General features: G+C 47.7%; 1 protein-coding gene across 4 annotated transcripts in view; it reads left to right on the top strand.

Annotated features, from left to right (window-relative positions):
• The window catches only part of Ablim1 (actin binding LIM protein 1), a 293,795-nt gene that overhangs the window by 174,587 nt on the left and 104,035 nt on the right, over positions 1 to 15,173 (top strand). For all 4 annotated transcript variants that reach the window (XM_075974520.1, XM_075974519.1, XM_075974517.1 and 1 more), the window contains exons 3-4: positions 1,267 to 1,450; positions 4,050 to 4,159. In XM_075974520.1, coding sequence (XP_075830635.1) covers positions 1,267 to 1,450; positions 4,050 to 4,159 — 294 coding nt within the window. The remainder of the gene's footprint in view (positions 1 to 1,266; positions 1,451 to 4,049; positions 4,160 to 15,173) is intronic.

Here is a 15,173-nt window from a genome sequence, read left to right as displayed (position 1 = left end):
ATGTGTGTGTATGTGTATATGCATGCACACACACACACATGAGGTGGGGGTAGGGGTGAGGACTCTGTGTAACCCTAGCTGTCCTGGAACTCATTCTGTAAACCAGGCTGGCCTTGAACTCACAGACCCACCTGCCTCTCCCTCACGCTCAGAAAAGTTTCATGTGTCTAATTTCTTCTTGCAACCCCGCCTTCAGTTATACGACCCCACTCCTTTTAAGACTATTAATGAACCGCCAGAACTAACTGCGTTCTTGCAGATCCCTAGGAGAGCAACCTAGTGCCTCCCCCCCCCCCCCCCCCGCTGGCCTGAGGGTCTGCTCTAGCTGCTTGTAAGAAGATGCTTTCCTGAGGCAGCCCTTCCTTGTGTGGTGGTCACCTAACCTTGGAATACAGAGGCTAAGGTTGGAGAGGCCCAGCATGAGCTGTCGCTTCCCTGGCGTCTGGCAGGAGATTACCGTTATCAGGGAGCTGCTCCAAGCTTTATCTGTGGACAAGTTGTGACCTGCTTGGGTTTTGTCTGAGCGTGCAGATTGTCCCAGGTCCCTGGCATCCCCACTTTCTACACCACACTCTGTGATCCACATCTATACAGTCTGAAAAGGGTTACCTAAACCCAGATGCACCAAAGATCCTCTTTTACATGTTCTGAGATCACAAGTAACAGTTTTCTGTTGGGCTTGTCCCCTCTCCATCCCTCTCTGGCCTGCCCGTTTTCACTCCCCCGATGACACACACATGATTCGTACGTCCTATTTGCCGTGTGAAGAGCCAGCTCTAGTCCTGGCTGCTTTGGGGAAGTATTTCCAGAGTGTGAGAAACCAGTCCCTGGAAACTTCAGCTGTCTCTGTTGCTGCAGGAGGAATTTATTACTCAATAATCTTGGCCCAAATCAGGTAGCTGTGTGGACAAGCTGTGGGCACCTTTCCTAATAGCGCTGCCAGGGACACCTTGGCTGGCATCTGCGAGAGCCCAAAGGCAGCATATCTTTCCATCAAAGACTGACTAATTGCTGCTGAATCTTAGACATACCGCTGAGGCCACAAAGACGCAGCCAGTAGATTTTACTTGCATGAGATATTGCATAGCTCCTAGGGAGGGGGACAGCAGAAAAGGCAGAGCCCGATAATAAATAGCTCTTTGTGCCAGTCCCCTCCCCTGTCCCCAAACTGCTGAGAGCACAGGGAGCCACCAGCATCTGGCAGACGGCAAATGCTGCCCAGAAATTTGTCAGGCACTGACCAGTTGTAAACTTGTCTCTCTACAGTGTGCGGCTGCGACCTGGCCCAAGGAGGCTTCTTCATAAAGAACGGGGACTATCTGTGCACCCTGGACTACCAGAGGATGTACGGGACACGGTGCCATGGCTGCGGGGAGTTCGTGGAGGGCGAGGTAGTCACTGCCCTGGGCAAGACCTACCATCCCAACTGCTTTGCCTGTACCATCTGCAAGTAAGTGGCCATCTTTCCCCAGCCTCTGGCTCCCTCCAACAGAAAAATGCTGGCTTCGGCCGCTGAAGCTTCTGACAGCCGCCTCTGGTCCTGAGTGGTGCAAGCTCTTAAAGTAGCCCCTTCCCACATGTCTCTCCTTGCTCTCTGCTCATTCTCAGTTAAAGCACAGTACAGTTGGAAAACTTTATCCGTATCCTCCATACAGCAATGTGATAGCTGTTAAGTGGCTAGACCCCGTTCCCGAAAGGACCTGGACCACAGTGGGGAAGGGACAGGGATAGTTGCTTGGAAGGAAAATGCTCACCGGGGAATGCCGGCGATTAGGTGGGCCTGCTTCAGAAGGCCTCTTCTAGCTGGGTATGGAGGTGTGTACCCGTAGTCCCAGCACTCAGAGCAGGGATGGGGAGGCTGGCCCAGGCATTCAAGATCGGTCTAGCCAATGTAGCAGGGCTGCCTCTTTCTGAAGATGAAATGCTATCTTTACTGTAATTTGGCAATGACTCGTGGGTCAAATCATTATTTTTTAGGTTATTTTTTTTGTGTGTGTGGGGGGTGTATTTTGTTTGTTTTGTTTTTTTGAGACAGCGTCTCACTATATAGCTCTGACTGTCCTGGAACTCACCATGTAAACCAGGCTGGCCTCGAACTCAACAAGATCTGCCAACCTCTGCCTCTCAAATGCTGGGGTTGAGGGCATGCATCCTGTGCCTGGCTATAGGTCTTTCTTTTAAAGACAGTTTTATTGGCTACTTGTTCGCATAGGGGCTAGAACTTCTGTCAGATACAACAGCAGGATTGAAGAATTGTGACAGAGACCAACGGTCTACGAAACCTAAAGAGCCTCTCCTGGTGGATGTCTTAGGGAAAGCTGTGCTGGCTGCTGATTGCTGGGCATCTGTAAAACACATGACGACATGTATGAAAATGATCAGTCTGAGGGAAGGAAGCTGACATGGGAGACAGTGGGCTGTTGTTGTGTTTCGGGAGTCACACATTATAAAAAGAAGATGACTTTGACCCTCTGGTACCATGGAGGATCACTGGATGGAAATGGGGTCCAGACAGGCCAGGTCAGCCAGACTCCAGGGTACTGCATGCAAGGGCATGCTTGTTGTCAGGACCTTACAAGAGCTGGCTCAGTCGTTGACAGTGAGCCCCTGTTCTTGCCCCAAGAATCTTGCTTGCCTCATCCAGGTCTTGTCCCTGAGTGGAGACCAAAGAGCCTGTGTTTGTTGTGTTGTGTTTACGGGCCCTTGCTCTCCTCACTGAGTGGACTAGATGCTGGTTCAGGATTAGTAAGTGAAGAGCAGCAAGAGGTCACTCGCAACACCAGAGGATAGTTTTAATTATTAACACAGTTCTAAGTTGGGTTGACGAAGGCTGACCCTGCCGTGGCCTCACTTTATCTGTCCCGTGCAAACAGACAGTACCACTTCAGAGAGTGGGGCACTGATCTCCTGAGGACTTTCAACATTTGAAGGCCTGAGACTACAATATCCCCCCACACCCTTGATGACTGGACCAATCATATCAGTGGTATTAGGTCCAGATGTACCCGTGAGTGTTTATTACGCTTAATTATCAGTGTTAGGCCTTGGAGATATGAGTTAAGGGGCTGTGAACGTGCATGAGGGTCAGAAGGCTTGGTTTGGCACCAGACTGGCAGCTCCTGGCTCATTCGTGTTGTCTGGTCTGCTGAGTTGCACATTTCCTGATTGACCAACTCCCACAATAGAAAGCTCACATTGATGAAGAGTGATTGGTAAGCTGACTCATTGCACAGAGACCCAGCGTTCCTGCAGGAGGTGTGCTGTGTGCTCTTACTGATGAGCCTAGCGGGGAAGGAACTTGTCTGTTTGAAAAGAGACTGCTGCTTAGTTTTAAATTTGTTTTCTTTTATGTGTATGGATGCTTTACCTGAATGTAGACCTACTGTGTGCATGCCTGGTGCCTATGGAGGTCAGAAAAGAGCAGCGGATCCCCTGAAACTGGAGTTGTAGATAGCTCTGAGCGGCCGTGTGGATACCAGGAACCCGGGTCCTCTGCAAGGCCAAGTGCTCTTAACCACTGGGCAATCTCTCCAGGCTGCTGATCCTCAAACACGTTTATAGCGGCCTGGCCTATCACCTATAGCCTATGAGAGACTGGGGTCCCCACTGAACAAAGTCTAACTCAGTTTAGCTACCAAAACCCACAGGGGACAAAAAGGTTCCTGCTTTTCCTGTAAGCATTCCTCTTAGGGATGTGCCCCAAAGTTCAGTGGGAATCGTGGCATTTAAAAAAGAATCTCCTCATGGAAGTCACTACTCTGTGGGCCCAAGGTGATTTGTGCCAACGCCCCCCCCCACACACACACACTGTAGAGTGGAACTAAATCACACTACTTTCCAGTCAGGGAGCCTCTTCACCTCATAATGAAGCACGTGTATTTGTTTGGCCTGTGACCAGCTGGCGGGCTTAGGCATGGCTACATTTCAAACATTCAGGCTGGTGCGCCTCCAAGAAATCAATTTGTACCAGAGAGGGAGCGGGCAAGGAGTGAGAAAAGGGGATGAAATCGCTGGAATGACTTTGAGGGCAAATGTCTTTCTGTCTCCAGGCGCCCGTTCCCACCCGGAGACCGAGTCACATTCAATGGGAGAGACTGCCTTTGTCAGCTCTGTGCCCAGCCGATGTCGTCCAGCCCTAACGAAGCCACCTGCTCCAGCAGTAAGTGTACCGCGACCACTACCAGAAACACCTTTGTGGTTCAAAGGCAGCTCAGGAAGATGCCTTCCTTTGGAAAAGTCCTATTCGCTAGCACCAAGTGTAGTCCTATCTAGGGCATTTTTCCCCCTATGGAAAAAACATCGCACAGTGTTTACTGAAACCCAGGAAGAGAGCAGCATTGTCATTGTATCAAAAAGACTCAGATGGAATTAGATGTCAGGCTGTCCATTTTGACAGCCAGCCAGGGGAAATAGTTATGAAACTTTACATTTATTTGATTTTTACTGACTACCCAAAATGTGTGTCATCTTTCATGCTGAAGATGTAACCTTGGACCAAATGAATTCTCTCACCCTCAGGAGGTTTGCTTCCTAGTGAAAGAATGTAGACAAATTCCCATAGAAAATGCCCAATATGTGAAGAAAGCCGATGTATAAGATAAGGTTTTCTTTATGTGGGGCGATCAGAGAAGGCCTGTGTAGAAGGCCACACTTACATAAGTATACATTTATCAGGGGATCTGAAATTCTCTATGAGGAGATTTCATCTATGGGAATCCAGGGAGAACACCCCCATAGGAGACTCTTTCTGAATACACTGGGCACAGTGTTGGACGGATCAATTAGTAACTATTATCGTCCATATATTCTGGTCCTGGGGACTGAAACTGGGAAGTTGTTTCAGCTCTTTCCTGGGGCGTCAGGAAATGAGCCCAGTGTGTGCCTTCGTGTCTATGGATTTCTGACAGCCCAGGGGAGACTTGGAATAAATATCCCCTCTCCCCTTTCTCTAGCTCTCTGAGTCCTGGTACCTAAAGTAAGGTCACCATCTTCTATTCTGGACGGCTCCTACACGGTTTATAGCAGCGAGCCCAAATCTTTCCATTACTGTGGAAATCTTTCTCTTTACTACAAATAAGAATGTTCTGACCACTTGCATAGGGGCCGGATTTTGAGCATTGGGAGGAAAGAAGAAAATACTCTATGTACACAAAGACTAAACAGGTGTGTTCCTATGACCTACCACGAGGGGGCAGCAGCCTGGCAAGGAACCCAGTAGATAGTTCTAAGACCTGCTTAGAGCTATGGTGTGTGCAGCTTCAGGTCTCTCAGGGCTCTTACTACTCTGCTCAAGAAGAATGGTTGGCCCCTATTGAGCTACCAACTGCTCACCCCATCCTCTGGAAGGGCTTAATTAGAAAAAACTTTCTCTGATGATGTGGGAGAGGCTGTGCTCCCCTGAGGCTCTGGGGAGGTCCTGTAGGTCAACCTAGGTAGGAAATTGAGGCTCAAGGTCATGCTCAAGGTTACCGACAGGTGAGGACAGGTGCCAGTCTTCTGACCCCTGGATGTTTGTTTTCTCATTTGCTTTAGCAAGTACTCTCAATTGTTTAGTTTAAGGAAACAGAAGCAGATTCTTCTAAAATGGCTTCCACTCGCTCCATCATGTGGTCATGGCTCTTCCAAAATTATATATATATGCTTGAGACAGGGTCTCAAGTAAGCCCAGGCTGGTCTTGAACTCCCTGTGTAACCAAGGGTACTCTTGAATTCCTGATTTCTTGCCTCCATCTTCCAAATACTGGGATTACAGGCATGCACCTACCACATTGGGCAGATTACTTTTCTTCCTTTTAGGAAAATACAGTATTTTTATTATTCCCTAAGAATCCACCTCTCCACGCCTTTCTGTAACTGCCCCCGCATCCTCCCCTCCTAACTTACTGCTTCTACCCGTATCATCGCCCTCCTTGGGAATGAGTGTGATGTAGATATCCAATGATGACCCCACAGACATTTAGTCCATGGCTTGGGACCAGTGTGTGAGCTTCTGCTTTAACTGATGTCTGCTGCACAGAGAAACTTCTCTGATAAGGTCCAAGCACTGCACTAGTCTATGGCTGTAGAGATACAAATGTAAAGTCAATGTGGTACTGTGTCCATTTACCAGGATAGTATCAGTAAATTTTCCCGTGAAGCCTATGAGCTCCCAGCCCTGATTTCTTGGCCAGATTTACCGTACCAGGCTGTTGGTGGAAGTTTCTGTCCCACAGCAGCTCCCAAATAAACGCACTGAGGCTTAATATTAATTACAAATGCTTGGCCAATAGCTCAGGCTTGTTACTAGCTAACTCTTACATTTAAATTAATCCATATGTCATATCTATGGCTTTCCTACGTAGCTCGGTACCTGTTCTCAGTATGGCATGTTCATCTTGCTTCTCTCTGTGTCTGTCTGCTCATGACTCCAGACTCTGCCCTTCTTCCTCCCAGCATTTTCAGTTTGGTTCTCCTGCCTAACTTTAGCCTGTTCAGCTACCGGCCAGTCAGCTTCATACAGTCACACAGTACAAAGGAATATTCTACACCAGGCATGTGTTGCCTCCTGTGGCATGGGCCTTGAAACCAATCCCAAAGTACAACTGGTTACTCCTACCACAGCCGTGCCAATATTGCCTCATGGGCATGTCTTACTATGCTAGTGTTGTTGTATCTCACAGGGCTCACAGCTAGGTATTTATGATATACCCTAAAAATTAAAATTAAGTATCCAAATGTAACTTATGCCCAGATCACAGGGACCTCCACAGACCACCATGGAGACTGAATCCTGTATGTAAAAGCAAAGAGCCGTTATTCAAGCTCGAGCATGGACCTTACATCTGCCTGACTGCATAGACAGTGGTCGACAAGTCTGTCTGGCCATCTGTTGGGATGTTCCCCTTCGATGCTGGCCCTCCCTGGGTGGTGTCAGCTTATGGCTTTTCCTGGAACCCAGTGCTGCCTGCCAGTAAACTGAGAAACCCAGGCCTACTTTTCAGCTGAGTTTTATTAAGTGTCATGGCAGCCGTGTGGACAAGCTGTTCTGGGCCCCACAGTAACCAGCTAAAAAACATTGTGTTTTAGTACCAGCTGTAATGATTCAGCAACACAACATGGCTGGCACTTCTGGGTTCCAAGGCCACGCATGTGCAGACAAGCCCTCAGGCAGAAGTGCCTGATGTGGCCCCAGGAATCTTAAAGGACCCTACAAAACCCACATGTAGCATGGTTGCATCATCTACATATGACGCAGTTGCATGAGCCCTTGTGCACATGCATGAGCTCCATTATCTGTGTATGACGCAGCCACGTCATCCCCCTGTGCGCATGCGCTAGGCAGCCTTTAAAAACTGGACGCACCACCTTCAAGCTCTCTCTTTCTCTGCACACTGACCTCACCGGGCCTGTGCACCTCCCCCCTCCCATAAACTCTTAAGCGGGTTTGTTGCATGTTCCGCGTTTCCTTCTCACTCCAGCCGGGTAGTTTCCCTAGCTTTAACCATAATTGCTTATGTATAAACCGTTGGGTCAGATTTTATCCTCTGCTTCCACTGAATGAAATCCCACCTCAGTGCAACTGTTTCATCCGAAACATTTTTGTTTTTAAGATGTTCTTATCTCTTTAGACCAAAAGGAATGGCTAGGCCGTGAGGGAAATCTATGAAGGAAAGGTCATATCTGGTTATACACATGCAAAGTCCCCAGTCTAAGCAGGCCCACAGATTCTAGAGTACTGGGAATTTACAGCAACTTTCTGAACGTCGCTGGCACATAATCAGACAACATTTGGTTGCTATTTGTAGTTCTCCAAGAATTGCCTCAACTTCGAAACTATTCTGCTATGACAGCCATTTCTATCTTTAAAAAGAAAAAAAAAGACTTTTTATACTTGGCAAGAGGCTTCCTGAGAAGCAGAGCCTGACTCTCTTTTGGTGTGAAAGTTCCCTTGTTAGTGTTCACAGCCTCTGAGCTCCACCAGTGAGCCATGGCCCCTCTGGCCTTCAGGCTGGAGCCTCTGAGCTGTCTCAGCTGCTCTGTGTATCCTGCAGCTGGTGTCTCCTCACTGCTGAGTGGGAAGCAAAGACCACAGGAGCCTGGCAGAGGCAAGCAGGGGGGAAAGGAAGCCTCAGAGGCAATAAAATGATCTGAAATAATCTGTCCCCCGTTCTACTGAATAAAGAGAGGCAGAATTTCTGCCCGACTGCCCTGTGTCTGTCCCGTCTGTGCCATTCTGACCTCTGTGCTTTCCTGGGTCTGTGTATGTGTGCACACGTGTGTGAGTACACATGTGTATGTGTACACATGTGTGTGAGTGCATGTGTGTGCGTGTGTACACGTGTGTGAGTACATGTGTACGTGTGTGAATACATGTGTACGTGTGCACACGCGTGTGAGTGCATGTGTGTACATGTGTACACGTGTGTGAGTACATGTGTGTGAGTACATGTGTGTACGTGTGCACACGTGTGAGTACATATGTGTGTGCGCACATACGTGCATTGTACACGCGTGTGCAAGCACACGCGTGTACTGTGCACGCATGTGTGAGTACATATGTGTGTGCACGTGTGTGAGCGCATGTGTGTACGTGTGCACACGTGTGCGAGCACATGCGTGTACTGTGCACACATGTGTGCGTACATGTGCGCACGCATGTGCGTGAGTACATGTGTGTACGTGTGCACATAGAGGCCCGAGGACAGCCTCAACTGTCATTCCTTAGGTACTGCCTAACTTGTTTTTTGAATCAGAATCTCTGGCTGGGATTGTAAGCCCATACCACCACACCTAACCTATTTTACATGGATTCTGGGGAGTTGAACTCAGGCCTTGATGCTCGCAAAGGGAGCACTTTACCGACTGAACTACAACCCCAGCCCCCACTTTGGTGCTTCTTTCTGTATTCTTACCCTGAGCTCTGATTTATTTTCTAGGTATTCATGTAGTGCTCCACGCACTCTACATGGCCTCAAATGGAGGTGATAATAAAAGGTCCCTACAGGGTGTGGGGCATTATAATTGAACTCTTGCGCTAGCGGGTTCGTGCTTTTTAAAAACATGGATGGACAGAGTAGCCCTGTCCTCGAAGCCTAATGCCACTCTATCCCCCTGAGTTCACCAGCAGCTAAGGGACTAGATTCTCAGCGCTTAAAGAGCTAGAGGGGGCCAGATTCGCATTTCCTCCCAGCTCCCGTCTATCTCGTGTACCCAAGCAGGAGTGGGCTGCTGTCTACACTCAGCCTCCCACCTCAAAGGCTGTCTGACTGGAGTCTGATTGTGCGTGGGTTTGGTGGATTGGCATGAGAAGCGCCCACGCAAATGCATCCAAGGCTGTCTTTCTGTTTCCCTTCCTCTACACAGACCTCTCTCTATAGCATCATTATTCTGCTTGCAGTTGGAACTCCCCCAGGTAGCACAGCAGGCTCTGATTGGACAGGATTGAAATCCGTTCAGATAGAGTGGTACTTTGCTTTCCAGACGAGGGAGACATTCTCGGTTCCTTGACTTTTCTCGTGGGTGCAGCATCTTTTCATAGTTGCGAGATAAATTTCAGTTCTATTTACGTTCCCTCTGCACGCATGTGCAGATTGGGAGGACTTGTCTTCTGCAGCACCTAGTGACAGAGGGGATGGTGAACTCTTACCTGGGCTTCAGAACTCCCGCTCACTGGCAGCCTCCACCCGTCCACCCTGCTACCCCTCCCCTGGATGGACGGACAGTAGACCTTCTTCACAGGATTCCATGAGTAACCGCTTCAGAATCCTGGCCAGCTATCACTTACAGTCCCAATAACAGGTTCCTGTGTAGGCAGTGACTTCTGAGTTTTTGTGGCGTGTATCCACTTTTGTAGATTGGCCGTTTTTCATCTGTTTTTCATGACAGATGTGTTATCCATTAACGTGACATTTTCTACCAACAAGCATGGTGGCTCAGGGAGATGGCTCGGTATATCATACTTCACAGACAGGAGGGCCTGAGTTCACATCCCCAGAACCCACATAGAAACCTGGGCATGATCACACACACCTGTCTGTAGCACCAGTGCCAGGAGAGGAGCTGAGACAGGATACCTGGGACTTGCTGGCCAGCTGCCTAGGCTCAGGTTCCATGAGAGACCCTGCCTCCAGGGAATAAAGTCAAGGCTGATAGAGCAGGGCATGGGGTCCTCCTCCAGCTTCCACTGTGTACATGGGTACCTGAGCCCCCCCACATATATCACACATGTACTCATGCACATGCTCATGCATGCACACAAATACACACACATACACACATGCTCATGCATACACACAAACCCACATGCACAAATACACACACATACACAATGCTCACATGCACTTATACACACATGCACACACTCACATACATGAACACATGCACATACACATGTACATGTACTCACTCATACATGCACACACATTCATACGCTCTCACACATCACGCGTGCACACACACACACACACACGTCCGGTGTGGTGGTGAAGAGTTGAATGCCTCCATTCCTGGAGCCTGGGTTTGAATACTGGCTCTGCCTCCTCCTTCCCACATAGCTTCATGTGTGCTGTTTGATGTCTCAGACTCCAGTTCCTTCCTCTGCAGACCTGCAGACAGCTCCTCCAGGGTCTTCCAGAAGATCCAATGAGAAGCTGCTTGGGCGACAGTCTTCATTAGAAAGCAGGGCTCGCTGAAGCAGAGCAGGCTTTGTTGTTCAGGGTTCTTCTGCAAAGGGACCTTGGGATGGGTCCAGGTCTCAGGAGGTCTTGAGGGGAATGGCACCCAGTCATCCTCAGAATTGTCACCAGGGCATTGTAGATGAGAACACTGTTCTAGAAAGATCAAGGCAGTAATGGGGACGTTGGAATTCAAAGTCAATTATACTGAGTTGGAAATCAGGGCTGGGGAGACCCTGGTCATGTGGTTATAAGAGCTGCCCGTGACAAAATGTGTTCAGGATGAATGAGTGGGCGTGGTAGAGGAAGGTCCAGGGGGCCATTCATTTAGCCATCCAACCAGCGCTCCACTGAGACTCTTCTAGTGCCACTTAAAGTCTTCACTACGTACCTAGCATGTTGTATCACTAGGATTCACTTACCCGAACTGAGAAACTGTGGGCATGTGAGTGCACTGTGGACTCATCTTAATTCTCTGATGCGCTCCTGCTTCTCCCAAGGTAGCAGTGACTTCGGCAAGGTCTGCTGCAGAGAAATCCTCAGCAAGTAATCTGCAAATTGAACCACAGCTTTTCTCTATAAAACTAACTCCAGCCTTCACTTTATTTTTATTTTTTAGATGTATGTGAATGAATGTGTGGTATGTGTGGTACATGTGCGTGTGTATGTATGTAGTGTATGTGTTTATATGCATGTGTGTGTGTGGTGTATGCAAGTATGTATGTGTTGTATATGCAAGTGTGTATGTGGTGTGTTTGTATATGTTTGTATGTATGTTTATGTGTGGTATATGTGTGTATATGGTGTATGTATGTATGTGTGGTGTATGCCCATGTGTGTGTGGTATATGTACATGTGTATATATGTGTGTGGTATATTCATGCATTCATTGTGGTATATGTGTGTGGTGTATATGTGTGTGATATATGCATGTGTATGCATGTTTGTATGTGTTGGAGTTTTATGTTCACATTTGTGAGGACGTATGTGTGTGCATGTTTATGTATGTGAGGATATATACATGTAGGTGGATCATGTTCATATGTGTGAAAATGTATATGTGTGTTGGAGGTTTTATGTTCATGTACATGAGTACATGTGTGTGTGTATGGACTTGCAGAGCCATAGATCAGCCTTCGATGCTGTCCCTCGGGAATTATCTACCTTGTTTTTTCGAAGACAGGATCTCTTGCTGGGTAGGATATGACACTCAATGTTTAGACTAGTTTTCTGAGCAGTGAACATGGGCGTGGGTGGGGTATCCACCTTTCTATGCCAACACACTCGGCTTTCTGCATGGGTGTCAAGACTTGAGCTCGGGTCTTCTTGCTTGCACAGCTAATACTCTACCTACTGATCCACTCCCGACTCAGCTCCTTAGTGGATCCTTAAATTAACGGAGCAGAAGGATGCCTGATCCTATAAATACTAAGAACCACACCTAACACTGGCTAAAGTCACCTTGAGAAGCCATATCTGTGAACACTGGCTTAAGGGATCTGAATTAGAAGCCTGGCAGGCACAATTTGTCCCTATTTATGAAAACCCTGACCAAAGTAACCCCAAGTTCATAAGCATCTGTCACACAGAGAAGGATGGGCTGGCATGCCCGTGCCAGTTCCAACTCTGAGGACTTAACAGTGGCCACTGCCACAGCTGCCCAGCTGCCCTGATAAAGGCTGATGATGTGTTGCTGTCACAGGACACCAAAGTGCTTGCTGTGCTGTATTGTTTTCCAAAGACAATAAACACTCCTCTTAAAATAGCCAGTCAGAGGCTGTTCTCCTCCAGTCAGAGGCTGTTCTCCTCCAGTCAGAGGCCGCTCTCCAGTCAGAGGCCACTCTCCAGTCAGTCAGAGGCTGCTCTGGCTTGTGACGTTCACCGTGGCTATCAAGACATTAGAGGGAAGAGATAACCGCAGCAGGGGGCGGTTGTGGAAGGTCTGGTTCAAGGTTGTACAGTCAGACAACACCTAAGCCTTTCACAATCATTCTGTGTCATTTTTAGCTTCTGTGATTAAGTCATTAATAGCACTGAGCCCCCCCTTTCCATAGAGTGGGAGCGCCCAGCACCTACCTGGAGTAACTGGCGCTCCCACCCAGTTACGTGTCTCCAGATCTCATGGTGCTTTTCTGCCTAATGACAGCATCATGCCTAGAAGTTTAGAGCCACTTAAAAAATAATTTCCTGGACTAGGGAGATGGCTCGCCAGCTTGCTACACTTGCAGGAGACCCTAGTTCCACTCCCAGCACCCTTAGAGGCAACTCACAACCATTTGCAACTCCAGTTTCAGGGGATCTGACACCGGCTGGCCCCTGTGGGGACCTGCATGCACATGGTACAGGTAAACTTACACATTCGCACACATACGCACATAAACAAATATAATCCTAAAATAATCCCTGGATAGCGCTTAGCTTAACAGACGTGTAGCTTTGCATTCTGGGTTGTGATCTTATTTGTTCAGTGTGGTTTGTTTCTGAGACTGGGTCTTGCTGTGCAGCCCAGGCCGGCCTGGAACTCTGGGACTCTCTGATGGCTCAGGCAGCACCACCATGCCCAGCTCTCATGCCCTGCCTCTCAGCTCTGATGGCTCAGGAGACACCACCATGCCCAGCTCTCATACCCTGCCTCAGCTCTGATGGCTCAGGCAACACCACCATGCCCAGCTCTCATGCCCTGCTCATGTTGATCCTGTACCCATGGCACCTGCTAAGACATAGAAAAGGGAAACTATGGTGGTTTAAATAAGAAACATTGACTTGGACCAGGCCTTATTTGTCAACTCCCAGGTGTCTAATTTGGGACCTGGCAATGTCCTGTCGCTTGGATGGAGGTGAAGGTCAAAATCCAGCAATACCCACTCGATAGACAGACGAGATAAATGATGGTGGAGACTCTTTGGTCAAGGAAAAATTTTCAGATACCTTAAGGATGTTGAAATTCTGGGTCAGCTCTGATGCTAAAGAACAGAAGGAAAATCTAGACTATTTTAATCTGTGTTTCTCAAGAGAAAGGACCTGCGTTGTTTGCTTTCTGTTACTGTGATACACACCATGAGTAAAGGCAGCTTCAGAAGACAGATTAGAACCACTGTTGAGGGAAGCCAGGGTGGGTGCTCAAGGCAGGAACCTGGAGGCAGGAACTGAAGCAGGGACCATGGCGGGGCACTGCTTACTGGCTGCTCTCCATGGCTTGCCCAGCCCATGGGCAAACCCATCCAGTGGTACCACCCATGTAGGTCGGGTCCTCCCACATCAATCAGTAATCAGGAAGATGTCCCACAGACTTGCCCACAAGCCAATCTGATGGAAGCTGTTTCTCAGTTGAGGTTCCTTTTTCACAGATGGATTCAGCTGTGTGAAGTTGGCAAAACAAAAACAAATTACCAGCACAAGATCTTTGAGGGCCAGATAAGAAACCAAGATGTGCTTAGTCACTACGGGCCTGAGAAGGGTGACTTCGGACACCAGGACCCTTCAGAGGCTCAGCACCTTAGCCAATGGGAGCTGGCTATCCTCTGCAGCAGGCAGTCACTTAGTGCTCCCAGCAGCTGTTCTCATGAAGAGATCCACGTGTGGGCAGTTCGTATACTACCAGACCCTTGTGCATAACTCTCTCTCTCTCAGAATAACTTTCTTTCGACTCTTCTGTCACCATTTAACTTCAGAAGATTGGGAAATCTGTGATCTATTGGAACAATAGAATTTATTAAAAACCGAGAATCTTGCATTAGCCAAACCTTGAAACTTAAATTTGTGTTTTTCCCCTTGAGTGCTGGTCAGGGATGAAGTACCTCTATGGACTGTCTATCAGTAGGATGTCTTATAGGGTCTCCTAAGTCTTGATTTTCTATTAATAGCAACCTTAATCTATCCATAAACATATTTGATATTTTTTTATGAAAAATAATATTTGTTTTTATTATTCTTATTCTAAAAATATTTCTGGGATCTTTCTGAAACATAGCTGAGGAAAAGTTTCAATGCTATAATAAATCATGTAAGTGAACTTAAGGGCAAAAATCACATGATCATCTCAATAGTTGTAGAAAATGATTTTGACAAAAATCCAACATCCCCTTGATAAAAGTCCTAGCTAGAGTAGGGTTGGAGGAATGATACTTCAATATGATAAAGGCAATATAAACAAACCTATAGTCAGCATCATCCTAAGTAGAGGGAAAAAAATGAAGTTGTCTCTTTAAAATTAGGACCAGGGTAGAGCTGTCGGTTGTTTCTGCTCCTCTTCACTATACGCTGGAAGTCTTGGAGCAATAAGGCGAGAGAGTCAAATGGGAAAAGAAACCAGGTGTAGTGTTCAAGGATGGTGTGATGGTGGGTATCAGAGACCTCCTAGAATGATTGCTACAGTCTGCAAAGTGGATACAAAGTTAACATGTAAAAACCAGTAGCTTTTCTATAGAGCAATAACAAACACACTGAGACCTTCCTAGGCTCCAATGGACAGACCCAGTCCTTAGTCACAAGATGATCCTCCTTAAACTTAAATGGGTTAAA

Source organism: Microtus pennsylvanicus, chromosome 5 (genome assembly GCF_037038515.1).
Source record: "Microtus pennsylvanicus isolate mMicPen1 chromosome 5, mMicPen1.hap1, whole genome shotgun sequence".
Classification (NCBI taxonomy): Eukaryota; Metazoa; Chordata; class Mammalia; order Rodentia; family Cricetidae; genus Microtus; species Microtus pennsylvanicus.
This window is presented reverse-complemented; position numbering and strand designations above follow the sequence as displayed.